A 25,917-nucleotide genomic window follows, 5' to 3' on the forward strand; every position below is an offset into this window, starting at 1 on the left:
CATTAAGACTTCGATGTGGTTTTGAAAGTTTTAGACTTCATGCTGAAGAAATTGCTCCGTGGGTAAAGAGGTGTGAAAGCAGGAGAGGTTGCTTCTGGATGTGCAGGGCCCATGTGAAAAGCTGCACATGGTGCTGTCCACCTGTCAATCATAACTGAATAGCACTACCTAGATGGAGGTGTTGAAATTAATGTTATATTGATTTTTGGGCTGGAGAGATGGCTTATCAGTTAAGATGTTTGCCTGCAAAGCCTAAGGACCCAGGTTTGATTCACTAGTACTTGTGTAAGCCAGATGCACAAGGTGGCAGATGCATCTCGAGTTTGTTTCCAGTGGTTAAAGGTCCAGGCACACCCATTCCCTCTCTCTATTTGTGTGTGTGTGTGTATATATATATATATGTGTGTGTGTGTGTGTGTGTGTGTGTGTGTGTGTGTGTGTATGTACATAAAATATTTTTGAAACTGTTGATCTCTGCTATCTTACATATTTTCTGATGAATTCTTTCAAATTCTCAGAACAGAGCAACAATAAGTTTTCTAGTTCCCAGTAGTGAATGTGATATTTGGGTTTTTCTACCCAAATACTTCTATGACATAGGAGCAGACCACTGCAAAGGTTTTTTTTTTTTTTTTTTTTTTTTTAAGCCTCTAACATTTAGAAAGATCTGCTATGAGAAGCAAGTCTGTGTTTCCTATTTTTATTACCCTTGCATTGAATTTTATTTGAGAGACTTTTTATGTTGCTGACAAAGTGGAAATTAATGGACTAAGTTAGCTTTTAGAATGATAACGTCATTGTTCCTGTATAAAAATCCAAATGAAATATTCTGATTTTATTTGAGCCTTTTAACATCATCTGTTCCATTTTATCACTGCCTATTCTCCAAATGCCTCCTCTGAAGCAAAAGGGAAACTGAGCTTTAAACAAGGACCCTTCACACTTGACCATTGTATCTTGTCATATGGCATATGTTTACATTTCATAGGATGTTGCTTTTGTGCCGTGCAACGCCAGTGATGCCTTTTGGCATTTGAATTCAGTGAAAGGTTCATTAGTCAGCTTTCTTTAATATGTGAAAAAGCACAGGAGATCGTCAATGGACAAACTGGAAAAGTTCATTTAGGTTTAGGTTTCTAGGCTTTCAGCCTCTCGTAACTTGTCTGCGTTGCTTTGGGCCCAAGGTGGTAAGGAGTGCTTGGTGGAGGATACCCGTCCATCTCAGCATGCAGAGAATAAAAATGGAGACAGGAAGACCTGGGATACCAGAGGCTCACCTCCTATGAGCTTCCTTTCTCATACTAGGTCACTTCTGAAAGGTTCCACCACCTCCTAGTACTTCACACACGAGGTCATACCACATGAGATGCAAGCTATAGTAACAGTGATCTTCAAAAGTGACAGCCAGCTTAGTCTGGCTTGGTAGGGTGGACTCAGGTCTTCTTGCACTGAGAAAGATGAGGCAGGACAATTGCCCATACCAAGCCTGGCCTGAGCTCCATAGTGAGATACCATTGTAAGAGAAAAATAAAATTATAGTATGAGCAGAATATCACTTTGTGTTCTTGGGAGCATCTGTGGACTCCGGTGAGTTTACTGAGCAGGACTTCTAGGAATATGAGAGAACACAAGATTGAAAGAGAGGCAAGAGGAGAGTCAGTAAAGCCAAATGACTATAAAAAAGAATGAATCATCACCAGACTGCTCATTAATGTGAAAAGCCAACGACTGAAGGTGTGTATTCTCCTCTGTTAGCATTCGTAAATGAGTGTGATAAGCAATAATAAGTTTTCCGAGTAAATGAAAATTCATGTTCCTTGACTTGTGTTCCAACTTGGCGAGGCCTTAGAGGCAGTCATAAGTCAAAGAACAAAGGTAATTACTAATAACACAGCTCAAAGCTCTTGGTAATAATTTTAATTCCCCTTAAGTTTGTGCAGTGTGTCTTCTTTGATATCTCTGTCGTGACAGGGACATCACACTCTATGGCTGGCACCTATACCTTAATCACACGTTGGCTTGGCTTAGGTGCCCGTCAAGTCTTACTTAGTGGGTGAAAATCTTCCCGACTAAAGTTCCTTTTCACCACACTCAATGTTCTGCTCTATCTCTTCTCGTGAGCGATTCTTCAGGCCATTGTCTGTTGACTGTAGATCTTGTATTTTATCAAGTCAGTAACGTTTTCTTCTTAATAAGGTGGCATTGCATTTTTCTAGGCGTTCATGTGTTAGGGTTAAGTTCCCACACTTTATCCAGGATCTTAAAATTCACTCGAAAATTCACTTTCCATATCGAATTTGCTTCTTGAAAGAAGAGTTGCAATGCGAGCAAGTTAGTATAGGAAAGAAAATAGCACAGGCGTTGCTAATGTGCCTCCTAAACCTCGAAGCATCTGGAAGTAGAGATCTGCATTCTGTAAATTATGTAAAATCTACTTAATGAGTTCATAATGAGGCATGTGATGCTTTAGGGATAGAGAATGCTCAGTAAAACTACCATCCACCCAGCTTTTCAAAACAGTTAGTGCCGTTTACTATAGTGTGGTCTTAAACTGATTTTCATGTTTTCATTTACTGAATCTCATTTTATGAGCATGGGTTCATATTAATAATATGGTATTTGTAAGTGATGTGGAATCCAAGCCCCTCAGTGAAATGAACCATGAATAAGATATCCTGGTACCTTGTGATCATTAGGAAACTTTTTTCTGTGGGTTTTTAACATGATGGATTCAAGAACAGAAATGTAATTAGATGCAAAGCATTTGAAGAGATGATTAGACAGCCAGGAGAATTGGTTAGCTAAGAATTTCTCATCTTGTATTTGATGATAATGTTTACATAACCTAACAGTTGATCCTTTTCCTTCCTTAATAATAAAAACGTTGCTTCTGGCCTTAAACAAGTGCCAGATGAATAGAAAGGCTGTGAGACTGGGGTGCTGTTCCTCTGGTCTTTCTCCAGGCCTCCCCTCTCCAACCCTCCGTTTCTTGGCATCTCTCCGCGCTCTGTTGGGTAAAGTGCTGACGCTGACGTGAAGGGCTTACAGACAGTGACCCCGTGGCAAACCTGTAAAATATTATACATGAATAAGAACTTTCTTATTAGATCTGCAGCTGGCCAGCACAGACATATGGCAGCGAGGATGTTTTGGAAGAAAGGCATTGCTTGACAAAGAACCCAGTCTCTTGAATAAAGGTTTACACTGGCACTCTTGCTGTTTATAATTCCTGCTGCCAGGGGCAAGACTTCTTTCCTCCCATTATATTGTTATTTTACTGTGTAAACCCCATCATTTCATATGTTGAGGTGCCTAAAATGTAGAAGCAGACATTTTATGTGTGTCTGTATAACTTTAAAAGGAAAAAAAAAATCCAAGTCCACAAAACTTTCTCAGGCTCTGTCCACCCAGCTGCAAGGGCTTGATTCTCTGAGGCTCCGAGAGTCAGATTTAAAGAGACGAGGTTTGTGAGAACAGATCCAGTCCTTTTGAGCAGGATTTAAAATGATTATCAAAGCATGCATAGGTCTTTCCTTTCCTTTTCTTGTCTTTCTTTTCTTTTCCTTTTTTTTTTTAAATGCCTGACAACTTTAATAGTCATTAAAACATAGTCGTTCTTTTCTGTTGGTAATACTGACTTTCAATGTCTTAAAATAAAAATAGGGCGGCAAGAATTTGCAACCTGGGACTATCCTCTGTTGATTTGCGTTTTCTGTCTCTCCAGTGATATCCTGCTTTCATTTAATTTCCCTTGTCAAAAGCCAGCTTCTAGCATCATGAAGCGTAGCACTCTCATTGTGGTCGGTGCCAGCACACTGGGATGGTGGTTCCCGTGGTAGTCATCCCGTAGCGGCCCAAGCAGGAATGGTGGCGCTTTGCCTTAGGGTCATAGCACTAGACACGGAAAACCCAGACGTTTGCAAAGGAAGATGAATGAAAGCTCTTGCCCTTGGCTGGTTCTCTCATCTCCTTTCCTCACGGGGTCTTTGTAATCTTGATGTCGATAGAGCTGAAAATCTTGGATGTGGGCATTATCTTGCCAGACTGTGTGGCAACCACAATAATTTAGTATTGTTACCATTAATTCATTGTGGGTATAGGTGGTGGGGTATTTTATTAACAATATCATGTGACCTCTGAGACAGCTGAGGCAGGGAGAGATGCGCGACCTTTCTGAACACACGTCATGGCAATGTGAACTGAGCTGGGAGAGTAACATCCAGCAGACAGGTGATCATGAATGTTTTATGAGGCCTATGACCTGCCAAAATGAGTATATCCAGACATGTGACTACATACAGGTATAAGAGTACCGTACGGTTAATGGAGAATCAACTAGATTTGAAGTCAAAAACATCAGTAATGGTATTCATAACAACAAAACAACCCAAGTTACGGTGCTAGAAGGATGGCTCAGTGGATAAAGGCACTTACTTACAAAGCCTTACAACCCAGGTCTTATTCCCCAGGGCCCACATAAAGCCAGATGCACAAAGTGGGTGCATGTATTTGAAGTTCATTTGCAGTGACAAAGGCCCCTGGCATGCACATTCTCTTATTCCTCTCATTCTCTATCATGGATCTGTCTCTCCAATAAACAAACATATTTTTAAGTTAAAAATTTTAAACGTTCATTGGCATATGCATACAAACATAGACATACAAACAGAGGGAAAGAGACGGGGGGGGGGAGGATCTGGATTTTAGAGTCTCTAATGACAATTATAGTTAAGACATTCATGTTTTATATTAGTAATTTTCTATGAGAAACATACCTTAAAGTCAATATGTTGCCAAATATGATCTCTCTGTGTAATTTTTTTTAATTATTTATTTATTTATTTGAGAGCGACAGACACAGAGAGAAAGACAGATAGAGGGGGAGAGAGAGAGTGGGCACGCCAGGGCTTCCAGCCTCTGCAAACGAACTCCAGACGCGTGCGCCCCCTTGTGCATCTGGCTAACGTGGGACCTGGGGAACCGAGCCTTGAACCGGGGTCCTTAGGCTTCACAGGCAAGCGCTTAACCGCTAAGCCATCTCTCCAGCCCTGTGTAATTTGAAAAAAAAAAAAAGGAACTCAAGTTTTTTGTTTGTTTGTTTGTTTGTTTTTTGGCTTTTAGGTTTTCATGTTAAAAATCCTTGGGAAAGACAGATGTTCATCTGATCCTATTGGTTTCATCGATAAGATAAGGATTTAAGTCATATCATAGAAGTCATGGCCAGCAAGTCCTGGGAGATCATCTAATCCAAGAGTCTTTAATCTCTAAATCAAATTAGAAGCATCATATGGACAGTTACTGTGCATAACTGATCCTACTTAGGCTATTCTAGAAAGTTCAGAGGGCAGCCCATCTCTGGATCAGGAACTTTTTTCCAGCCAATGCCATCAGTTCCCGGTCCCTGAGAATGTTTTTTCTTTGGGAAATGAATTCTCCTCCATCCACAATTGGTCGAGAGTCCCTCCAGATCTTCCGTATTAGAGAGCTGAGCAGACTTACACTCACGTTCAAGTTGAATTGCGTCTCTCTAAAAGAGAGTTGGAAGGTCTCACCTCCAGTCCTTCACAAGGAGACAGTGTTTGAGATGGAGTCTTTGTGGAGGTCATTAAGTTTAAATGAATGGGGGACTCTTGTCGGACATGAGCTATGTCATGATAAAGGTAAGTAGGGTGGCTGAGAGAGACACATGGAAGAAAGGCAGCTTTCAGCAAACAGAGGATTCAGAAAATGTTCCCACAGGCCAAAGAATACCAAGTATATCGGGAAGCCACCCGGAGTGAGTCAAGGAAGCTTTCAGAGGCAGTGCGTCCCTGGTAAACACTTTGACTTCAGATTTCTCTTCTGCAGAATTCTGAGATTAATTACTGGGGTTCCAAACCATTCTATTTGCTAAACAGTTATAGGAACCTTAGCATTAGCCAACTCCAATAATCCATCACATATATTACTGGAGGTGGTCCGGTGGAGCATGATGGAGGTATTTAGCTATGGTATCCAGTTTGAGTCTCATCTTCAGGGCTCACTGTACACAGTTTTCATCCCTTTGCCTATGAGGAAAAATACATCCTATCTCATAAATTGCTGAGTGGCATGCAATTGTCTAATGTTACCTTTTTGTTGTTTAATTTATCTTTGTGCATGAATAGATTCATTTGTAACTCATTCTTGAAGTCTAATAATTTCAGGATCCAGACACCTTGACTAAAATCAATGCTTGAGGGCTGGGGATATTGTTCAGTACTTAAAGCATTTGTCTGCAAAGTCTAATGACCCATATTCAATTCTACAGTATCCACTTACAGCTGGACACTAAGTGGTTGATGAGCATGGAGTTCGTTTGTAGATCCCTGGCATGCCCATTCTGTCTCTGTCTGTCTTTTTCTCCCCCCTTCCCATTTTGCTTGCAAATAAAAATATTTAACTAAAACAATAACAATAATAATAATTTAATTAAAAAAATAGCTGGGCGCGGTGGCATATGCCTTTAATCCCAGCACTTGGGAGGCAGTAATAGGAGGATTGTTATAAGTTCCAGGCCACCCTGAGACTGCATGGTGGATTCCAGGTTAGCCTGGGCTACAGCAAGCCCCTTCCTTGAAAAACCAATAACAACAATAATAATAATGTTTAAACATGGGATGAAATGTTCTTCAGTCCTTTCCTTTTTTTTTTTCATTTAACACAGTTGATCAATGCACTTTAATAAACACTATAATTAGTGTGTCTCTTTCTTTGATTAGTATGGACGTTTAAGCCCCTAAATTGTGCTGCAATCCTCAGTAGTTAAGGAATTAGCCACACTTGGCCATTTGCTATCTCTCATGGTCACATCCTCCAGATAAATAAAAAGAATAGTTTTAGGGGATATATTTTATGACATAAACCTAATGTGAGTACCAAGTAATAGCTCCCAGTAATTTTTCAAGCATCGGGTAGGAGTACGAATTTAAATTGATGATTCTGAATTACATAGTGTTAAGGATTGACATTATGAAAAGAGATCTTGTTTGAAAAAATAAACCTTTTCAAGTTAAAATTAATTACTAAATTAAAAAAAAAGAAGTGTGCGCCTCACTATGCTTAACAAAATAATTTAAAAAAATAGAACACGGATTAATCATGTTCTTCCCCAGGCTTTCTGGTTGTTGTATGTTAGTTGCAATACTGCTTTGTTCATTTTTCAAGAAATTCATGATTCTTTTAACACTTCCCATACAATGTAAGCTTTGACTGTGTCTTATTAAAACCATATAGCAAGCCATTATTGGGACGCTAAGAATGAAACAGGCTTCTTGTTTGGTTCAGATTGCATCCAAGGGGAAGCCCCCTTCCTTGTGAGCACCCAGAGCTCTGCTTCCTTAGAATGTCACCTCTCAAGCCAGCCGCTGTGGCCCTCAGGCTAATGATGTTCTCCTTAGTGGGATGTCTTTCTGGGAACCATGCAATTCTCTTCGCTTCGACCTGTGACTGCATTGCTGTATTTTGCTATCCTCGGATAAATTCGCTCCATGAAATTTACAGCCTTGGCAAAGCGGGCCCTCTTGTGAATTCCGCGAATAAATTCCTCATGTTTGTTCATTTTGCAGCATGGTTTGTAACAAATAATAAGCAACTTTCCTTTTGATGCTAGCATCCCCATACTGTTTGTTTGCTACTTAGAGGAATTATCTTTGAAGATAATTACTTTGGTGCTGAATCATATTTGAAAAGTATATAGTCAATAATTTCAAAAATAATTTCAGGGCTGGAGAGACAGCTTAGCGGTTAAGCGCTTGCCTGTGAAGCCTAAGGACCCCGGTTCGAGGCTCGGTTCCCCAGGTCCCACGTTAGCCAGATGCACAAGGGGGCGCACGCGTCTGGAGTTCGTTTGCAGTGGCTGGAAGCCCTGGCACGCCCATTCTCGCTCTCTCTCTCCCTCTATCTGTCTTTCTATCTGTGTCTGGCACTGTCAACTAAATAAATTAAAATTTTTTTTAAAAATAATTTCAAAAATTATCTTATAATTTAAGGAGATTTCTCATAATCACTGTATCAGATAAGAAAATATTTTCACCTTTTTCACTGATTTTCTCTGCCATTAAATCCATAGGCGTTGGTTGGGTAAGACACAATAGCTTTAGAGAGGTAAGTTAATATATGAACACAATTTACATAGTAGAACCAAGACTTAAAACTTAGTATAAAAATTGTTCTAATGGTAAAAAAAAATATGCTGTAGTTTTTCCTTGAGGTATAATCTCATTAGAGAATTGTAGTGTCAATTAAGTCACTGGACATTTATGAAGTAAATAATATCATTATTTTGATAAGGGCTGCACTTTTAGAAATACCTGAGCAGTTAAAGTGAGTCAAACACTCAGAGAAACTGGCTCTTCTCAGGGGACTTGCTTTACATTGAAAACTGAGTGATTTGTTTACTGGGGCGGGTGGGTGTTGCGTGTGCACAGTACCCATGGCTGTGACCCTGTGGCCGCCTAGGCAAACACCAAACCTCGGGAATCGAACTTCATTGCTCTTCTGCTCATTCTTAGTTGAGCCAAGAGACCATTACTGATCCTGGATCTTGACATTTTTTTTTCCCCAAGCTGTGGCTATTTTTGAGTATCTGGTCCTGTAGAGTATTGGGGTTACAGATGCTGGGACCATGCCTAGATGTTTTTGTGGTTTTGGGGGATAAAATATAGGATAAAATAATAGGCGACTTTTGGCGAAGCCTTTGGCAGTATGTGTGGATGTGAGCACAAGCAATCTCTACCACATTCTTAGGTTAGCATGGGCAGTCACTGGGCACATCCCATAGACACAGCTCCCCAGTACCACTGGCACGCATGGGCTGGGTAGCCTGGCAAACACAGCGGAGAGCAGCCGGCCCCAAACAAGACATAGAGTGCTGACACCAGAAACTGTCCTCTGAACGCCATACGCACACCAAGGCACCTGCGTTCAGAAACATGAACCCCTCCCAAAAAAAAAAAAAAAACACAAATAAAGAACTTAACAGAGATGTTTTGTGTATAAAAAGATACAGCCTTGGCTGGAGATAGTTTAAGAGCTATGCAATGTTATACTGAAGTTATTCATGAGTATATATATATATATATATGTCTGTGCACTTCCTTGTAGAGTGAGAATTCCATTAAGATGGACACTGATTGGTTTATGTCTACCTCTTTCGTGTTATGTGAGTGTAAACACTGAATACTTAATGAATGAATGAATACCCTGTAATAAAACCCTTCATCAGCGAAAGTCTGTCCTTGACTTTCTAAAGGCTTTTACCTGTTGCTTTTCAATTCCTTTTCTCTGGCCCTCTCCTGTGGGTGAGATTGTGTGAGCCACCTCTGTTGGGTTACAGAAGCCTTAATGACAAACTATTATTGTATTATTTAATTAAAAATGGTCATGAGGTTAGCGTTTTGATCTCTTCATCTATATTTTTATTCATAGCTTCAGAGAAGAGTGAGATAAGCTGTCATGCTAACGTGTGTAGTTCAAAAGTGGGAACTGGGCTGGAGAGATGGCTCAGTAGTTCAAGGCACTTGCTTGCAAAGTCTCACTGCCTGGGTTCAGGTCTCCAGAATCCCCATAAAGCCAGATGCACAAAGTGCCACATGCATCTGGAGTTTGTTTGCAGTGACTAGAGGCCCGTTTTCTCTCCCTCCCTCTCTTTCTCTGTCTCTCTCTGTGATGATTTGATTCAGGTGTCCCCCATAAAACTTAGGTTTTCTGAATGCTAGTCTCCCCAGCTGATGGCGATTGGAAATTAAAAGTCTCCTAAAGGTGGTGTATTGTTGGGGACGGGCTTATGGGTGTAATAGCTAGTGTCCCCTTGCCAGTGTTTGGCACACTCTCCTGTTGCTATTGTCCACTTTATGTTGGCCAGAGGATGATGTCCACCCTCTGCTCATGCCATTGTTTTCCCCTGCCATCATGGAGCTTCCTCTCAAGCCTATAAGCCAAAATAAACCTCTTTTTTTCCCACAAGTTACTCTTGATTGGGTGATTTCTACCTGTGAAGCTGACTGCAACACTCTCTCTCTCTCTCTCTCTCTCCCTCTCTGTGCTAGAAAATAAATTTAAAAAAATATTTTTTAAAGAAGTGGAAACTCTCCAGACGTGATGGCGCATGCCTTTAATTCCAGCACTCAGGAGGTAGGCGGATTGCTGTGAGTTGTGAATTCAAGGCCACCCTGAGTCTACATAGTGAATTCCAGGTCAGCCACAGCTAGTGTGAGACCTTATCTCAGAAAACCAAAAAAAAAAAAAAAAAAAAAAAAAAAAGTGGAACCCTAAAAGCTTGGCAGCCTCAGTAGTTGTTCAGATGCATTTTATGGCCTCAACATCCTTGAAAGAGGCCCAGACTGGACTTGTGAATTAAACAACCTGTTAAACAAAGGCAGGAGGGAGATCCCCCTCCCACGTGAAATATAAAGCTCCTTAGTGGGGTTCTCTAATTTATTAGCATTTGACATGGCTGCTGACACAACCACCTCGCGGAAAGCCGTGGATGCAATCATGAATATTGGGTGGATTGATCACTGGTCATGAAAGGATGAGAAGCTTGAATTCCAGCTAAAATCAGTCTTGAATTGTCTACGTATTTCCTTGTGGGAATGACAGGGTGAAAGAATAAGCTTCAGTTAGAATATGCTATTTTAACCCTATGTTTAACAGTTGTCTTCAAAGCCTTCTCTTATTCTTTCTCCTCACAATAATCATACATTATATATATGCACAAATATTCTGCTAATTATATGGTTTTGGAAAACACATGGATATATGTGCATGTATATACATTTATACTTTGAAGTGTCGTAAGTCTCCTTTTACTGTAAAAATCTATTCTGAACTTTTAAAATTCATGCTAAAGGTACTTATATCTTTACTTCAACCTACCAAAACTTCTTCCCCATCAGTGATTACCTATGCCTGCCTTCAAACTCATCTGGGCATCAAAGCTTATCTTTAGCTCCAGGCCTCACTGATGCCTCTGTTACTCAGGAAAGAACTCATTGTTTTCACATTTGTGGCACCTATTCATTCTTGTGTAGGGAATACACAGTAGAAGATAAAAGTTTCAAAGGAAGACCTTGCTATATGTGAGACAGAATTCCACCTTGTAAAGGACTCCGTGCACCATACGTCTGTCATAGATGAAGACATGAAAATGGGTTGTTTGGAGGATTTTTAAAACAATGTATTGAAAATCTTTAGTGTATCCTCAATCACTTATAGGAAAAATAAATATTTTGTATTGTATTAATTCTTTTTAATTCATTTTTATATCTAAATCCCCCTTTGAAATACAGTTGCCAGAATTTTGTCTATATTGTACAGAAAACAAAACATTCAACAGCTCCTGGTATACAGTATTGTTTTATGTGATTATTATTGTTAATACACTTGAAAAGCCAAGTTTTGGTCAAAACAATTATTTGAAGAATAATTAATTATTATTAATTATCAAGTGGAGTTTTAAACATATACATTAATGCCGAAATTAACACCGAACTATTAGGAGTCAGACTTAGTTCACAAAGAAGAGGAAAATGAAAGCTACTGTGTGAACCACAATTTAAGATAACAAATGTAAGAAGTGTTAGATACTGTAGCTCTTCAATGGAGAATTATCGCTAGAGCCAATTCAAAAATAAAACCAGCATAAGTGCTTAACCAAACCTCCCTTTGACTTGGAAGTGGAACTCTTCTAAGTGGGAAAATTCCAAAACAATTTTATGGTAGGTGTGATGGGAACATTGATCACCATGTACTTATACTTCACTTTCATTAGGTATAAAACATTCTTGCATGGACTCCTTAACACAGATGACACATCTCACATGCAAAGAAGTCAACTATAACCCACTATTCTATGATATTTTAGTAGTATTTTTCAGATTTAAGTGGAGGCGAATTTAATGTGTATTGTTTCTCTAACTATTAACTTTTTTTTTTTTTCAAGGTAGGATTTCATTTTAGTCCAGGCTGACCAGGAATTCACTAGGTAGCCTCAGGGTGGCTGCAAACTCACAGCGATCCTCCTACCTCTGCCTCCCGAGTGCTGGGATTAAAGGCATGCACCACCGTGCCGGGCTTAACATTTTTTAATATCTATCATAAATTTTGACATTATCACTTCTCAAAAGTGATATAGTTAGATGTTTCCCCCATTTTCCAGTTTAAATTATTTTTGTTTATTGACCCCAAATTGTGCATATCCATGTGATACAGTTAAGTTACTCCTTAGTGTGTTCTAAGTCACTCCTCCTCCTGTCTTTCACAGTGCTGGGGATAAAGCCAAGGCATTGCATGTGCTGTGCTGGGCAAATGCTGAACCACTAGCCCAGTCCTTGGTACATTATTCATGAAACACAAAACACTTGTAAAAGGGCAAGAATTGAGCTATGTAGGTAGGATGGTGTATGACAAGTAGTGTGGTCGTATATTACACCCAGGATTGTGTATTACAGCCAGTGGGATGGTATACTCCAGTTAGTAATGTGGTGTGTTAGAGCTGGAAAGAATGCTCTCAGAATGGAGTAAGTTACGAATAGATACTTAGGGTGGCACAGACCTGGCCTCTTTTCCACTTGTGTTTTAAGGACCCACCGTGGCACCTCGGGGGCACCATTTTTTTCTCCTATGTCAGCGATTTTGCCTCTGCTCCTTCCTACCTTGCGAGGTCTTCGGTTGTGGGGTGCATGTGTCTCCCCAACTTTCCCCAGGACTCTGCCCTTTACGAAAAGGACTTCCCTTATCTGCTTATAAAGAGGATATTCTCTTCTCAGTCCCTACCTGGCATCTCCAGCTCACCCTTCACCTGCCCATCCCCCCTCAGCACCCCTTGGCTAGATCCTCCCTCCTGCAGAAGTTAAGAGCTGAGGCAAGTCTTGCTTTGTTCACTAATGTGTTTTAATTCACTAATTGTGGCTAGAACAGTGTTTTGCACGTGGAAGGAATATAATATATACTTGTTCCTGAATGCGCAAATAATGTGAACAAGTTTTCCGTGGTGACGCTGGCTTCCTTCTATGTAAATTGTCTTCATGTGTTTTATGAAAATATGTTTTTAGTAATTTTCACTAAGTGAAAAACAACAGTTTCCTAAAAGTAGGTCATGGTAGTTCATGCCTGTAAGACATCTCGAGGTTGAGGCAGGAGGATCATTGCCTTGAGTTCAAGGCCACCTTGGACTACTGAGTGAGTTCTAGGTTCATGTGAGCTACAGGGAGAACCTACCTCAAATTTAAACTAAAATAAGTAAATGACTGAAAGAATGGCTTTTTTATAGTGGAATGTGGAAGCTTACCTGGTGACAGTTGCTGTTCCTGTTCACCATCATCTGTTGATTGCGATGTACTGGGGATTGCACCTACGGCCTAACCTCTGAGCTTCATACTTAGTCCCTTTAGAACTTTTTATTTGGAGATCAGTTTGAACTTGCACTGTCATGCAGACGGACCTTGAACTTGCAATCCTTCCGCCTCACCCACCCAAGTAGCTGGCATTACATGACCTTACTTCCAGACTCAGCTATGACCTCTCTTTCATGTCCGTTTAAATACGCTCACAGAGTAATTTCTTCTCTCCCTCCCTGTCAGGGTTCCTTGTAGACTTCATACCTTCAGTAAAAGTCTTGGAGATTTCCCCCCCCCCCACGAATCCCTGAAAAATAGGCATTAATTTTTCTACAAACAAATAATAGGGTCAAGTAACACAGGGAGAATAGAACGGCACTAGACGACAATACCTGACCATTGGAAACATACGTTCACGTCTCTTCGTTTCTCATGCTATTATTAAAAATCTCAGCGCTTGGGTAGAACCTGTTTGTTTCCATGCTGACTTTTCTGCTGCTCCTGTGAACTTTGTGAGTTCTGGGCTTGGCAGCAGCTGTGTTTTCCTTGGAAGGCAGCACTGCATAGCACACGGTGCGCCGAAGGCTGCGCGGTAGAAATTTATTACTGAAAATAAGACACAGAGAGAAGCGTTTATTCCGTACGGATGAAAACGGCTTAGTGTCAAGAAGCTAGGAGTTTTGAAATGCTTTGTATAACAGAGTTTGTTTCTCTTCAAGAAAGCAGAGTGTGTTTTCCAGAAATAAGTTGAGGGGTCCTTATTTTGCCTATAATGGTTCATGAGAACTGAAAAATGACAAAAGGGTTTACTCCCCTCCCTTCCTCCCTTCCTCCCCTCCTTTCTTCCTCCCATCCTCCCTCCCTCCCTTCCTCTCTCCCTCCTACCTGCCCTCCCCCTCCTTTCCTCCTCTGTCCCTCAATCCTTCCTCCCTCCCCCTTCTCTCCCTCCCTCCCTCCCTTGTCCTCTCTCTCTCCTTCTCTCTCTCCCTCCCTTTCTCCCTCCCTTCTAACCCCCCTTCTCCCTTCTTCCCTCTCTCCTTCCCTCCCTCCCTTCCTCCCTCATTCCTCCCTCTCTTTCTTTCATACTTTCTTTTTCTTAGGGTTGCTTCTCAGAAAGACAGATCTTACCTGCCAAGTATAGGCATATTCTTGATGAACTACTTATGTATCCCCAGACCTTCTGGTAGATGTCAGACCTCTGAGGAGTAGAAATCACAGTAAATAGCCAAGAGGGTATTTCCTTAATAGATGGTGAGCCATAACCATTTTTTTGTTTGTTTGTTTGTTTGTTCTTTCTGAATGAAGTAACTATGTGCTCTCAGCTGGTCTGTTTGCATTCCCTGTCGCTTTATGCAGTCCCTGGGCCACTCTTCTCTCTTTTAGCATCTTTATAGACCTCATCTCAAAATCCTAAGCGTGCTTCTTTCGAGAGTGTCATGCCATGGTAAAATTCTGATTCTTTTTTGTTTCTAGAATTTCTTAGGTATAGTGCTGCTTGCTGTTCATTTATCTGGAAGGCTTTTTCCACATGAATGAAATTGCAAAAAGGAAAATTTCCCATTTCTACCTCTGTTCCTCGTTGTCCGTGACCTGCTCGTGCCTTTGGTCTGATCCCATGACGACGTCGACAGTCCGCAACTTAACACTATTCCTCTCTGTTGGATTGAAACCACCAACACTTTGCACTTGATCTTGAGACCCACCAGATCTTTCATGCAAGCTCTCGGCTTTTCTGATTATTAGGATTGATTTATTTTCACCTTGACTCAAGAGAATGAGGATTGAAAAGTATCTTGGAAACTTCCAATACATTTGGCCCTGTGGTTCTACTTTTTCCAACATACCATTGCTTTTCAGCACAAAAAAAGCATCATGGGAAAGAATTATAGTAAACACCTTTCACTAAATGCTGAAATAATAAATGTTATTTGGGGCTCAGTTTATTTTAATTAAAATTGAATTTTAGTGGTTAAAGTCTGTGTATTATTTCCTTAAGTCTAAAGGGAAAATAGCCTCCTAATTTCTTCTGATACACTTCCTATTTAGAGAACATTCCAGTATCTATTAATCACATTCAGAGTTAATTCCTTTTTGTTTATACTTCACAGAGCATATAGGTATCCAGACATACGTCTTTCATTCCTTGGGGAAAGTAGGAATAGAGTCCATTTTAGAACATTGCTACATTCTTACTCAACTCATAATGCATGCCCTTTAAATATAGCATAGGAATGTTAACAATAGAATAAATAGAATACCTTTACCTCAATCTCTTAGAATGGCTTGTTATGTTTAGTTAGATAATAACTCTGTCTGATAGATAAGCTGTCAAATTGTACCATTTTATGATTTGTAAGGAAAAAGCTAACTTGTACACAGTGAAGCATTGCAGGTGTATTCTAGGAGCTCTGGCTTGCTATTTTTCAAGTCAGTCTCCTCCTATGTAGGAAGTCTTGGCACAGACCAGTGTTTGATGGGGACATTTTTGTTCTTGGACTAATGATTACCTTTAAAATATTACTGGCAAGTGCAGGGAATGCCTTGCTTTTCTTGTTTCAGTTCTAGTCCTGGAAAATCCAAGTCTTCTTTGCCCATAACCATTGCCATATTCTTTCTTAAATCAGAGACTTGTGGTTTACAATTTGCAACTTTTAAGATGCACTTATGTGTTTATACTATGGTGTCCTGGCACCTTAGATTATTCCAAGTTGTCCTGATTTTGAGAGTCTGAACTCGTAAGTAGAAGAGATGATGGTCATAACATAAGCCTTATCTCCTTTTTTTTCAGAACATTTTAATAACCTAACTTGGCACTCATGTATATGATGTCCTAACAGGAGCATACACATCATCTAAAATCTTTTTAAATTTTTTTATTAGTTATGTTCACAGTGTGTATACAGTCATGTTGGTGCCGTCATTAGCCTCCTCCCTGTCCTTCCCCCTCTGCAGGGACCCTCCTTGTTGGGGAATGTGATTGTGCATTGTGGAGTTAGCCATCAGTTATGGAATCTAGTCTTAATGACATAAGGTACTCCCAAGGTCATAACGAGGCAGATTCTTGAGGCATATCAGGAAGTGCTTTTGATGGCTCTAGTGAACAACAATTAAAACATTTTTACTTGTGTGTTTCTAAATCATATGTCTTATTGATTGATTCATATTGTGAATGTCATACTTAACTTTGAATTAAAATTAATGAGAATTTACTGGAAAAGGTAATGCAGCTATATGAAAAATTTAAAATTAAAGCATTTAAGAAAGGAGACATAAAGGGTAGAAAAAGGAAGGGAGGAGGATACTTAATAGGTTGATATTGTATATATGTAAGTACAATGATTGTAATGGGGAGGTAATATGATGGAGAATGGAATTTCAAATGGGAAAGTGTGGGGGTGGGGAGGGAGGGAATTACCATGGGATATATTTTATAATCACGGAAAATGTTAATAAAAATTAAAAAAAATAAAAAAAGAAATATCAATGATGTCAGTATTTAATTTTGCATATGATTATTTTGATTCATTTCTCAAAATTGTGTTTTAGCCAAGCAATAATTAAATCATTGCTATAACTCCAACTCTTACAAGGTTTGACTGCCTTGAAAAAATTAAAAGCAGATCCAGGCATGGTAGTACACACCTTTAATCCCAGTGTTGGGGAGGCAGAGGAAGGAAGATCACTGTGAGTTCTAGGCCAGGCTGAGACTACAGAGTGAATTCCAGGTCAGCCTGAGCTAGAGTGAGTCCTGACCTTGAAAAGCCAAAAAATAAACAAATAAGATAAAATAAAATAAAATGCTATTCAGCCACATCACAAGATCTTCTTTCCAGTTGCTTAAAGAAAATATTATTTGTGCTGGAGAGATTGCTCAGTGGTTATGGTGCTCAACTGCAAACCCAGCAACCCTGGGTTTGATTTCCCCTTACCCATGTAAAGCCAGACGAACAAAATGGTGCATGGATTAGGAATTCAATTGCAGTGGCTGGAGGCCCTGGCATGCCCATTCTCTCTGTTTCTCTTTTCTCTCTCTTTGCTTGCAAACAAGTAAATAAATAAAAATAGTTTTGAAAATATATGCTATTTGTTTATTTGGGAGACATAAAAGGCAGATGGAAAGAGCAAGTGTTGGCACACCAGAGCTTCCTGCCACTGCAAATGAACTCCAGATGTATGTGCCACTTAGTGAATCTGGATTGACATAGGTGCTGGGGACTCAAACCCAGGCCAAAAGGTTTTGCAAGCAAATGCCTTTAACTGCTGAGACATCTGCCCAGCACCCCTATTTTCAGATTTTTAAGGCACTTTTTAAAAAAATTCAAAAGACTTGAATTTTTATTGTCAAAATAGTTTAAATATTTGTTAAAATTTTACTGTTTTCATATCAACAGTTTCATTTTTTTAAAAAACTTAAATCTCTTCAATATTGAATTAATACTAGGGTTTAAGGCTACTAGGGTTCAATATTGAATTAATACTAGGGTTTAGGGTCCATGTTTCTGTTTCACGTATAAAAATACTCATTTTTCTATGTTTGCCTTTTACATTTTATTGCTACACGTACCTGTGTTTATTTCAAACTCTACTACGATGTCTCATTCATATACTGACAATTAAACCATCCATGCATCTCTCAAGTTTTAGAATGTATTTTAACAATTCAAAGGGTATTTCTGTCTTTCCTAATAATGATTTTATTGTCTATAATCAGGTTACACAGCATCATAGTTTGATATGTATAATGCAGCAATCATTATAGTCAACTGAATGGACATAGCTATGGTTTTCCATTGTAATTGTTCCTTATGTGGTAAAAATATCTAACATGTAACCTTTTACTACATGTGATTATCTCTGCTTGTCATACCATACATACTTATTCCCAAAATAATTGATTCTTATACATTATTTGAAATTTATGTAGTTTTTAAACTTCCCTTTAATAGTACATTAGGTTTTGATTTAAAATTTCACTGAACCTGTAAATTCGCATGTGTAGAGCTAACTAACCACATAACCACTTTACAAAATCCAGTCTCATTCAGTATGATAGATTGTGTGTCAGTACATCTTAACCATTTTCTTTATACGAATGCCTAATTTTTCTTGATAATATTCAAATGTGTTCATTCTTACCATTGTTACTGTCAAAAACTTATTATGATGTCACCTAAGAAGCCAGGCCTAAGTATGGAAGACCTGGTCATTCCCATGAACACATGGGTGATTTGTATTGTCAGTGGCTTTCTTTATTCATTGTAAACAGATTTTTGCCTGACAATGATCAGCACTGAGTGCACTGGGAAGATGAACGAAGCCTCCTTTCTCTCAGTAGATATCTTTGATTTCTTTTTTTTATTTTTTTATTTTATTTATTTATTTTTTTTTTTTTTGAGAGCGACAGACACAGAGAGAAAGACAGATAGAGGGAGAGAGAGAGAATGGGCGCGCCAGGGCTTCCAGCCTCTGCAAACGAACTCCAGACGCGTGCGCCCCCTTGTGCATCTGGCCAACCTGGGGGACCTGGGGAACCGAGCCTTGAACCGGGGTCCTTAGGCTTCACAGGCGAGCGCTTAACTGCTAAGCTATCTCTCCAGCCCTTTGATTTCTTTAGTATACTTCCTGAATATGGTTCTTTATTTTCATTAATTAAACATCCCACTTTGTAAGCAAAGTAGCTCAGATCCATCTTAACGGTCAGGTTCATGTGAGTGAGTCTTTGCTGTGAAAAGATTAAATGTTGTGACTTTGGGACATATTTCACATTAAGTAATTTTAATCATATTTTGAGAGAGGGTCTTATGCAGCTCATGCTGGCCTCAAATCTACCATATGGTCAGTGCTGGCCTTGAACTCCCGATCCTTCTGCCATTGCCTCTTGCATGTTGAGGTGCAGGCATGTGCTGCCACACTCTCCTCTTTATTTTACTCTTTGGGTCTGTCATTTTGTATGTGTGTGATATTATCAAAAGAGGGGCTGGAGAGATGGCTTAATATTTAACACATTTGCCTGCAAAACCAAAGGATCCAGCTTCGATTCCCCAGGACCCACGTTAGCCAAAGGCACAAGGGGCACATGCATCTGGAGTTCATTTGCCGTGGCTGGAGACCCTGGCACGCCCGTTCTCTCTCTGTCTCTCTCCCCTCCCCCAATCTCTGTTTGCAAATAAATAAAAATTTGAAAAAGAATGTTCTCAAAAGAGAATCAAAAGTTACTGAAATATTTTACCTTTCTGTTTCTTTCTTTCTTTCTTTTTTTAAGAGGCAGAGAGAGAGAGAGAATGGGTGCACTGGGGCCTCCAGCCCCCTTGTGCATCTGGCTTACGTGTGTCCTGGGGAATCAAACCTCAAACCGGGGTCCTTCACAGACTTCATAGGCAAGCACTTAACCGCTAAGCCATCTCTCCAGCCATCTTTCTGTTTCTTATTCATGACTATATATTACACTCCACTCTGGGGTTGCCTAGCATATTTTTCTTGCTAACTGGAAGCTCAATGATGTAAAAATAGACTGTTATATATTTTGGCATGTACTAAGATGCTTCTGACAAAGAATGGGAAAACTCTACATTAGCAAATTCTTTTTGACACCTGTTGAGAAATACTAAAATACCTCGAACATAGGTAGAGGTTGAAGTATTCACTATCAAACCAGAAGTTTATTTCTTTACATTGATTCATACCTGTTTAAGAGTACTAGAATATGGATTTTGGCAACCTAACTATTTTTGAAAAGCAAGTATGGAAATGGTTGCCACATGAAATGATTATTAATCTTACCATAATTCTCCTATTTCCTTTACAGCTTTTGGGACATTCAGAATGGGACCACAAAAGGGGGCCTCGAGGATCACAGGTATGTGTCCCTGCCTTTTTTTTTTTCCTTCCATGTTTTACATTTTGTTTGTTAATGCTTTGAGCTATGAGTTTTCTGAAACTCAAGAAAAAAAGTCAGTAAATGGAGAAAGAGGAAGAACAGTCATGCCATTTGTTTTTATTTAAGTTAGCTGTGATTAAAGTCTTCTTCAGATTCCAAAGGCCGATGCCAGCATGTTCTTCCTGAGAGTTCCCTCATAGCTGGACTGCCTGTGTTTTTGTGGGTGCACGTTGTATAGTCATCTCTATTCCAGGGGACACATGTGCATCAACGCCCCCCATCTTATTCACTTCCTTTGATAGATTTTTCTTCATGCAGTTTCTTTTTTTCCCCCTCTCTTCTATCTTCCTGTTTCTGATTAAATATTTTGAAATATAATCAGGGTAAACTCTGAACTAATTAGAAGATATTGTTTTGTCTCTAAATTAGCTGTCTTTTTGTAAAGGAAATAGAAAGATGAAAGGACTTATTATGTTTGAAAAGAAACAAATTCTAAACTTTTCTATATTACCAGACTGTTTTCATTGCCCTACTTGATGTCTTAGGCAAGGAGAAAAGCTTCCGTGACGCATTTATGCTTTTTAATGACCTAATTAGACAATGTGGATTTGTTTTGCTCCCATAATTACACTGCTTAACAGAATAAAGGTTGAGCTACGCTAAGAAAATTATCTCTCCTCAGGATGTTTTGTGAAGATGTAAAATTGTTTTGTTTTTTCTCCTCAGAGAAGCTTATGTTTACCTAACTGTAAACATCTCAAATAAAAATTGGGTGGGTAGAAATTTTTACCTCTGCCATTCAGTTTGTATTTGTCATCAGAAATATTGTAAAATGAAAAGACAGTTGAATGGTCAGTGTGGTGTGCGTACGTTCACTGTGAAGTGTGAAGCCTTCCCGTGAGTGTTTTTCAAAGCTGTGTGCACAGATGTTGGCCTTGTTTGCACGGATAACCGTAGGAACTTAGATCACTGGGGAAATAAAAGCAAACAGGGCCGAGGTTTCCGCTGCATTTCTCTGAGCACCGGCTCTGTTTATAAAGCTATCGATTTGATTAGAGGACAATATAGATCAATTGATTTGTATCAAGGTTATCCTGCAGGCTATCTGCTTTCCTTTCCTCTTTCCGGGCTCTTTCCCCATTTTCTTGGGGAGCAATCACTCTGTCCTGTGCTACCTAAAATCAGCACCTAATGCAAGGATGACAACCAAGTTTTGAAATTAATAGAGTGAGTTCCTTACAATGGTAAGCTGATAAGAAAAATAAACTGAGGACAGCAAGTTCCTAGTTTTTGGTTATTGCCACCAAAGATGCTTTGATATCCCAAATAGTTATGCCCCTTCAAAGGAATGAAGGATAAAATATATATGTATAATAGATAATATTGTTTCAATACATTTCTCTCTGTATGGCCCATTTTTACATAATTTCTTAGTCACAGTCATTTAAGTTGAAAATGATTTAAGATATCCTAAAAGTGCCATTGTTTCATTTAACTTTAAGCATAAGAACTCAGAATGGAAAACAATTAAATTTCAGATATGTATTACTGGCAAAGTTTCGAATTCCGGGTGCAAAATGTTTACATGAATCATTTCATGAATCAGGTGCGGCAGCATTTGAAAGCCTCATATGGTTCTGGAAAGTAAAGGAGTTAACTTTCTCTCACAGCAATTACTGCCATGGGTATCAAAGTCTGTCTTGGACTTTTCAAATAATAGAACTATTCTTTTAAATGTGGCATATCTTTACAGCATTTCATTAAAATCAGAGGTGAAAATTATTGGGATGAAAGAGCACACTGAAAAATAGGAACAGTAACAAGTGGTGGGAAAACTTTATTCTGTTAAAATTCCTGAAAGATAAATTAAGCATGAGCTCAAAAACTCTGAACTAATTCTGATTTCTCATGGGTGCATATGCACAGGCACGAGAGGACGCTGTGTTCATTTTTTACATCATTGATCCTTTTTTACCTTGCTGAGTTTTAAAAATATATTAATACATATAAAACTGTTCAGCTTTTCAAAAGCTTTTTGCAGGAAGGACTTAATGGTGTAGTCAGTGGTGTCTAGTAACTCCCAAATCATGGTTAGAAATAGAACAGTAGTTCTATATGTAATTCATATTTAATGCAATCTGGAAGAAGAGTATCAAATATATAAACAAAATAAATCAGAATTTTATTTATTAGTACTTATCACTGAAAATAGAATGCCATGTGCTCATGCCATTTTTTATGTCATGGTGTATGTGGACGCCTGGGGAATTGAACATAGGCCAGCAGACCCAGCAATCAAACACCTTGAACCTCTCAGCCCTAAACAAAATATGAAGGGATACAATTAGAGTACTCACAGAAATCTTGCTAACAGAAGTGAGTGTTTTTGGATAAGTGAGCTTTTAGAAGTGAAAAGAGAGGGAAAGGTGAGTAAGAAAAGTTGGGTAGCAATTTGAACTAGAGAGAACCCGTCTGGATGCATGTGAATTTTCTTTATAACTTTGTCACAAGTTTACCGGATGGGGACATTGCAGAAAGGGCATGTACATGCAATGCCGTGGAGTTTTGACGAGACAAGAGACTGTCTCAGGAGCTTCCCTGAAGGACTGAGCCATATAGAATTGACAAGACAGGAGGAGAAAGTCAAGAGGCGCGGGCTCTTAGCACTAGAAGAATTAGTGGCATAGACACAAACCAGATTAGAGGGAAGATGGTAACCTTGGCGTTAGCAATGACAAGTGGGAAGCGAGAGCGACAATTTCTAAAGGGAGGTTTCAGACAAATCCTTGCAAGACCACCTGGTACTCAGAATAAGAATAGTGCAGCCAGGTGTGGTGGCGCACGCCTTTAATCCCAGCACTCCAGAGGCAGAGGTAGGAGGATCACCATGAGTTCGAGGCTACCCTGAGACTACAGAGTGAATTCCAGGTCAGCCTGGACTACCTCAAAAAACCAAAATGAACAACAACAACAACAACAAAAAGAATAGCGCATATGATGTCAAAGTGGAAATGCCTACCATACCCGTGATTACTTAAATACAGCAGCAGATAGACTTCCACAAGGAGAATACTCAATGACAGAACCAACAGAAAGGCTGGTTCTTGGGAAATACTCACTGAGAGAACGCTGAGGTTCTGCACGCACATGGTATCGGGAGGAGTCAATGGGAGGAATGACTTATAAATGCAGAATGCTACCAGGTACATGCTTAGGAGAGTTGAGACCCAAGACTCAGGGCAGCGAGAACCACAGAAAATCCCTTGGGATTGAGTGATTAATTCGCAGTGAACTCTGAGAATGTGATCTTCATAAGGACGTAATGCTAGAAAGGAGAACACAGGAGTTCACAAGAGAATGCCGTGACATTCCACGGAGTTCTTTTGGAAGAGTTTCATTGAAAAGAGACTTAGAATTGCAGGCAGAGGTGACAGTAGAACCTTTCAAGCTGAAGTGACATGTGAGTATTCATAATTACCAAAGGACAGGAAGGTACAAATGTGGAAAAGAACAGGCTAACTAATGGAGAAAACTGTAGCTGAAGGGGTACAATGCACTTCTAACCGTCGTGACCCCTTGGTCCATAGGTACCTATTTTCCTTCCACACAACCAACCTCCACTACCCGCTGCACTCCATCCAAGCCCCTCAGACTATGTCAACAAAACTGTCCATGTTCTCAGGAAATATTTATTGGAGAAACCCACCAGAAAGCATGGACTTTCTTTGGAGACATAGTAAAGATATCTGGCCCAAGACATGAAGAAGAGATTGAGGACACATGGTACAAAGTGAAGGTACACTGTGAACTTAAAGATTTCACTTGGGGTGCAGTGCATATACTAAAATTGGAAGGATACCGAAAAGAGTAGCATGCTCCCGGCATGAGGATATCATGCGAGTTTGTGAAGGAGTTCACTTAGAGTGTATATATGTGCCGTGTGCGTGTGCGCACGCACACACACACACGTTTTTATTGTGCAGGTACATGCATGTGCATGTGAATGCGGAGGCCTGAAGTCCTCATTGTATGTATTTCTCCATCTCTCTCCGTCTTAATTTTTGAAACAGAGGCTCTCACTGAGCCTGAGGCTAACCAGTCTGGCTAGACTAGCTAGCCAGAAATTCCTGGGGATCCCCGAGTCTGCCTCCCCAGTGCTGGGGTGCGGGTGTGCGTCACCACGCCCGAGTTCTACAATGGTCTTGGGGGTGTGAACTCACATGTCCATGCTTGTGCCATGAGCACCATGCCTACCGATCCAGCTTCCCAACCGTAGCACTCAGCTCTTCTGGGCAAAGACAAGCGGGATGTGTATTTGAACGGTAATGCTGGAAAGTCCTCAGTGGCAGAAGGTGTGTGTCTCTCATCAACAGGACTGGCTCGGTGACTGAGAATCCGGAAATGCTTAGTAAAATCCTTTAATTGGAGCACTTGGGACCCTGAGGCCAGAAGGATCTCAGTGAATTTGAGGATAGCTTGAGCCACCTACCAACACCCTGTCTCAATAATTTTAACAAATGTCCAGAAGAAACTGTGGCGCTATCTTCCTAGCTTAGTATGCTGTCTTGCATTACAAAATTTAATTTAAGTTATTTAGATTATGAGAAACATAAGTATATATCAAATACCTTTTAAGTTTTGAGACATCAAAAAATGAACAAAATAGGAATGGAGAGATGGCTTAGCGGTTAAGCACTTGCCTGTGAAGCCTAAGGACCCCAGTTCGAGGCTCGACTCCCCAGGACCCAAGTTAGCCAGATGCACAAGGGGACACACATGTCTGGAGTTCGTTTGCAGTGGCTGGAGGCCCTGGTGCACCCATTCTCTATCTATCTCTGTCTGCCTCTTTCTATTTTTGTCTGTCACTCTCAAAATAAATAAATAAATATTTTTTTTAAAAAATGAACAAAATAAGGACTGGAGAGACGGTTCAGTGTTAAAGGCACTCGCTTGCAAAGCCTCACAGCAAGAATTTGACTCCAAGATACCATCGTAAAGCCAGATGTACAAAGTGACATATGTATCTGGAGTTCCTTTGTAGTGGCATGAGGTCTTACAGACAATTCTCTCTCTCTCTCTCTCTTTCCCTGTCTCTATTTGCTTACTAAGTAAATTAAAATATTTTATAAATGAACAAAGTAATTTTTGTTTTCATAAGGCACCCAAAGACTTGCTAACATAAAATAATTTAACCTTTTCAATCTTCTTATTTTACTTAGGAAAACTACAATGTAAAATATTTCCTCATATACAATTTTTTTGATGCACACAAATATTGCCAAGATCAAAGAACATTATACAAAATGCTTATTGATAAAGACATATGGTTTTACTTAAAGCCAACTTTAATCATTACTAAGATATAGGTAACATCTCATGGCTTTTCCCTAGATTCTTAATAAACAATAATTTATTTCCCAATTTGTCTTCATCCTTCAAAAGTATATAATATACACATTGTTGTAGATTTATATCAAATACCTCTTATATGGGGGGTGATATATCATGCTTTGAGTAAATCCCAGCATCATGGGCTCCACGAGAATTTCATGCAAGTTGACTTGCTTCATATTTTTTTCAATAATTCTCTGACTTAATCCATTAGCTCATACAACTGTCTATGGTTGAATTTTATCCTCTTTCTGTTCCTTCATCCTTTCTTTCTTCCTTCGTTTCTTTTTC

At 39.6% G+C, this 25,917-nt stretch overlaps 1 protein-coding gene and 1 non-coding gene across 3 annotated transcripts in view; both read left to right on the plus strand.

Moving 5' to 3' along the window:
- Pde3a (phosphodiesterase 3A) overlaps window positions 1-25,917 on the plus strand; it is a 297,902-nt gene that overhangs the window by 154,539 nt on the left and 117,446 nt on the right. For both annotated transcript variants that reach the window (XM_004664377.3, XM_045139534.1), the window contains exon 2: window positions 20,164-20,214. In XM_004664377.3, the coding sequence (XP_004664434.3) occupies window positions 20,164-20,214 (51 nt within the window). The remainder of the gene's footprint in view (window positions 1-20,163; window positions 20,215-25,917) is intronic.
- LOC123456444 lies at window positions 24,054-24,159 on the plus strand. Its single transcript, XR_006634542.1, has one exon. It is a non-coding gene; the product is annotated as a U6 spliceosomal RNA (small nuclear RNA).

The sequence above is a fragment of the Jaculus jaculus genome, chromosome 22 (assembly GCF_020740685.1).
Source record: "Jaculus jaculus isolate mJacJac1 chromosome 22, mJacJac1.mat.Y.cur, whole genome shotgun sequence".
In the NCBI taxonomy this organism is placed as follows: Eukaryota; Metazoa; Chordata; class Mammalia; order Rodentia; family Dipodidae; genus Jaculus; species Jaculus jaculus.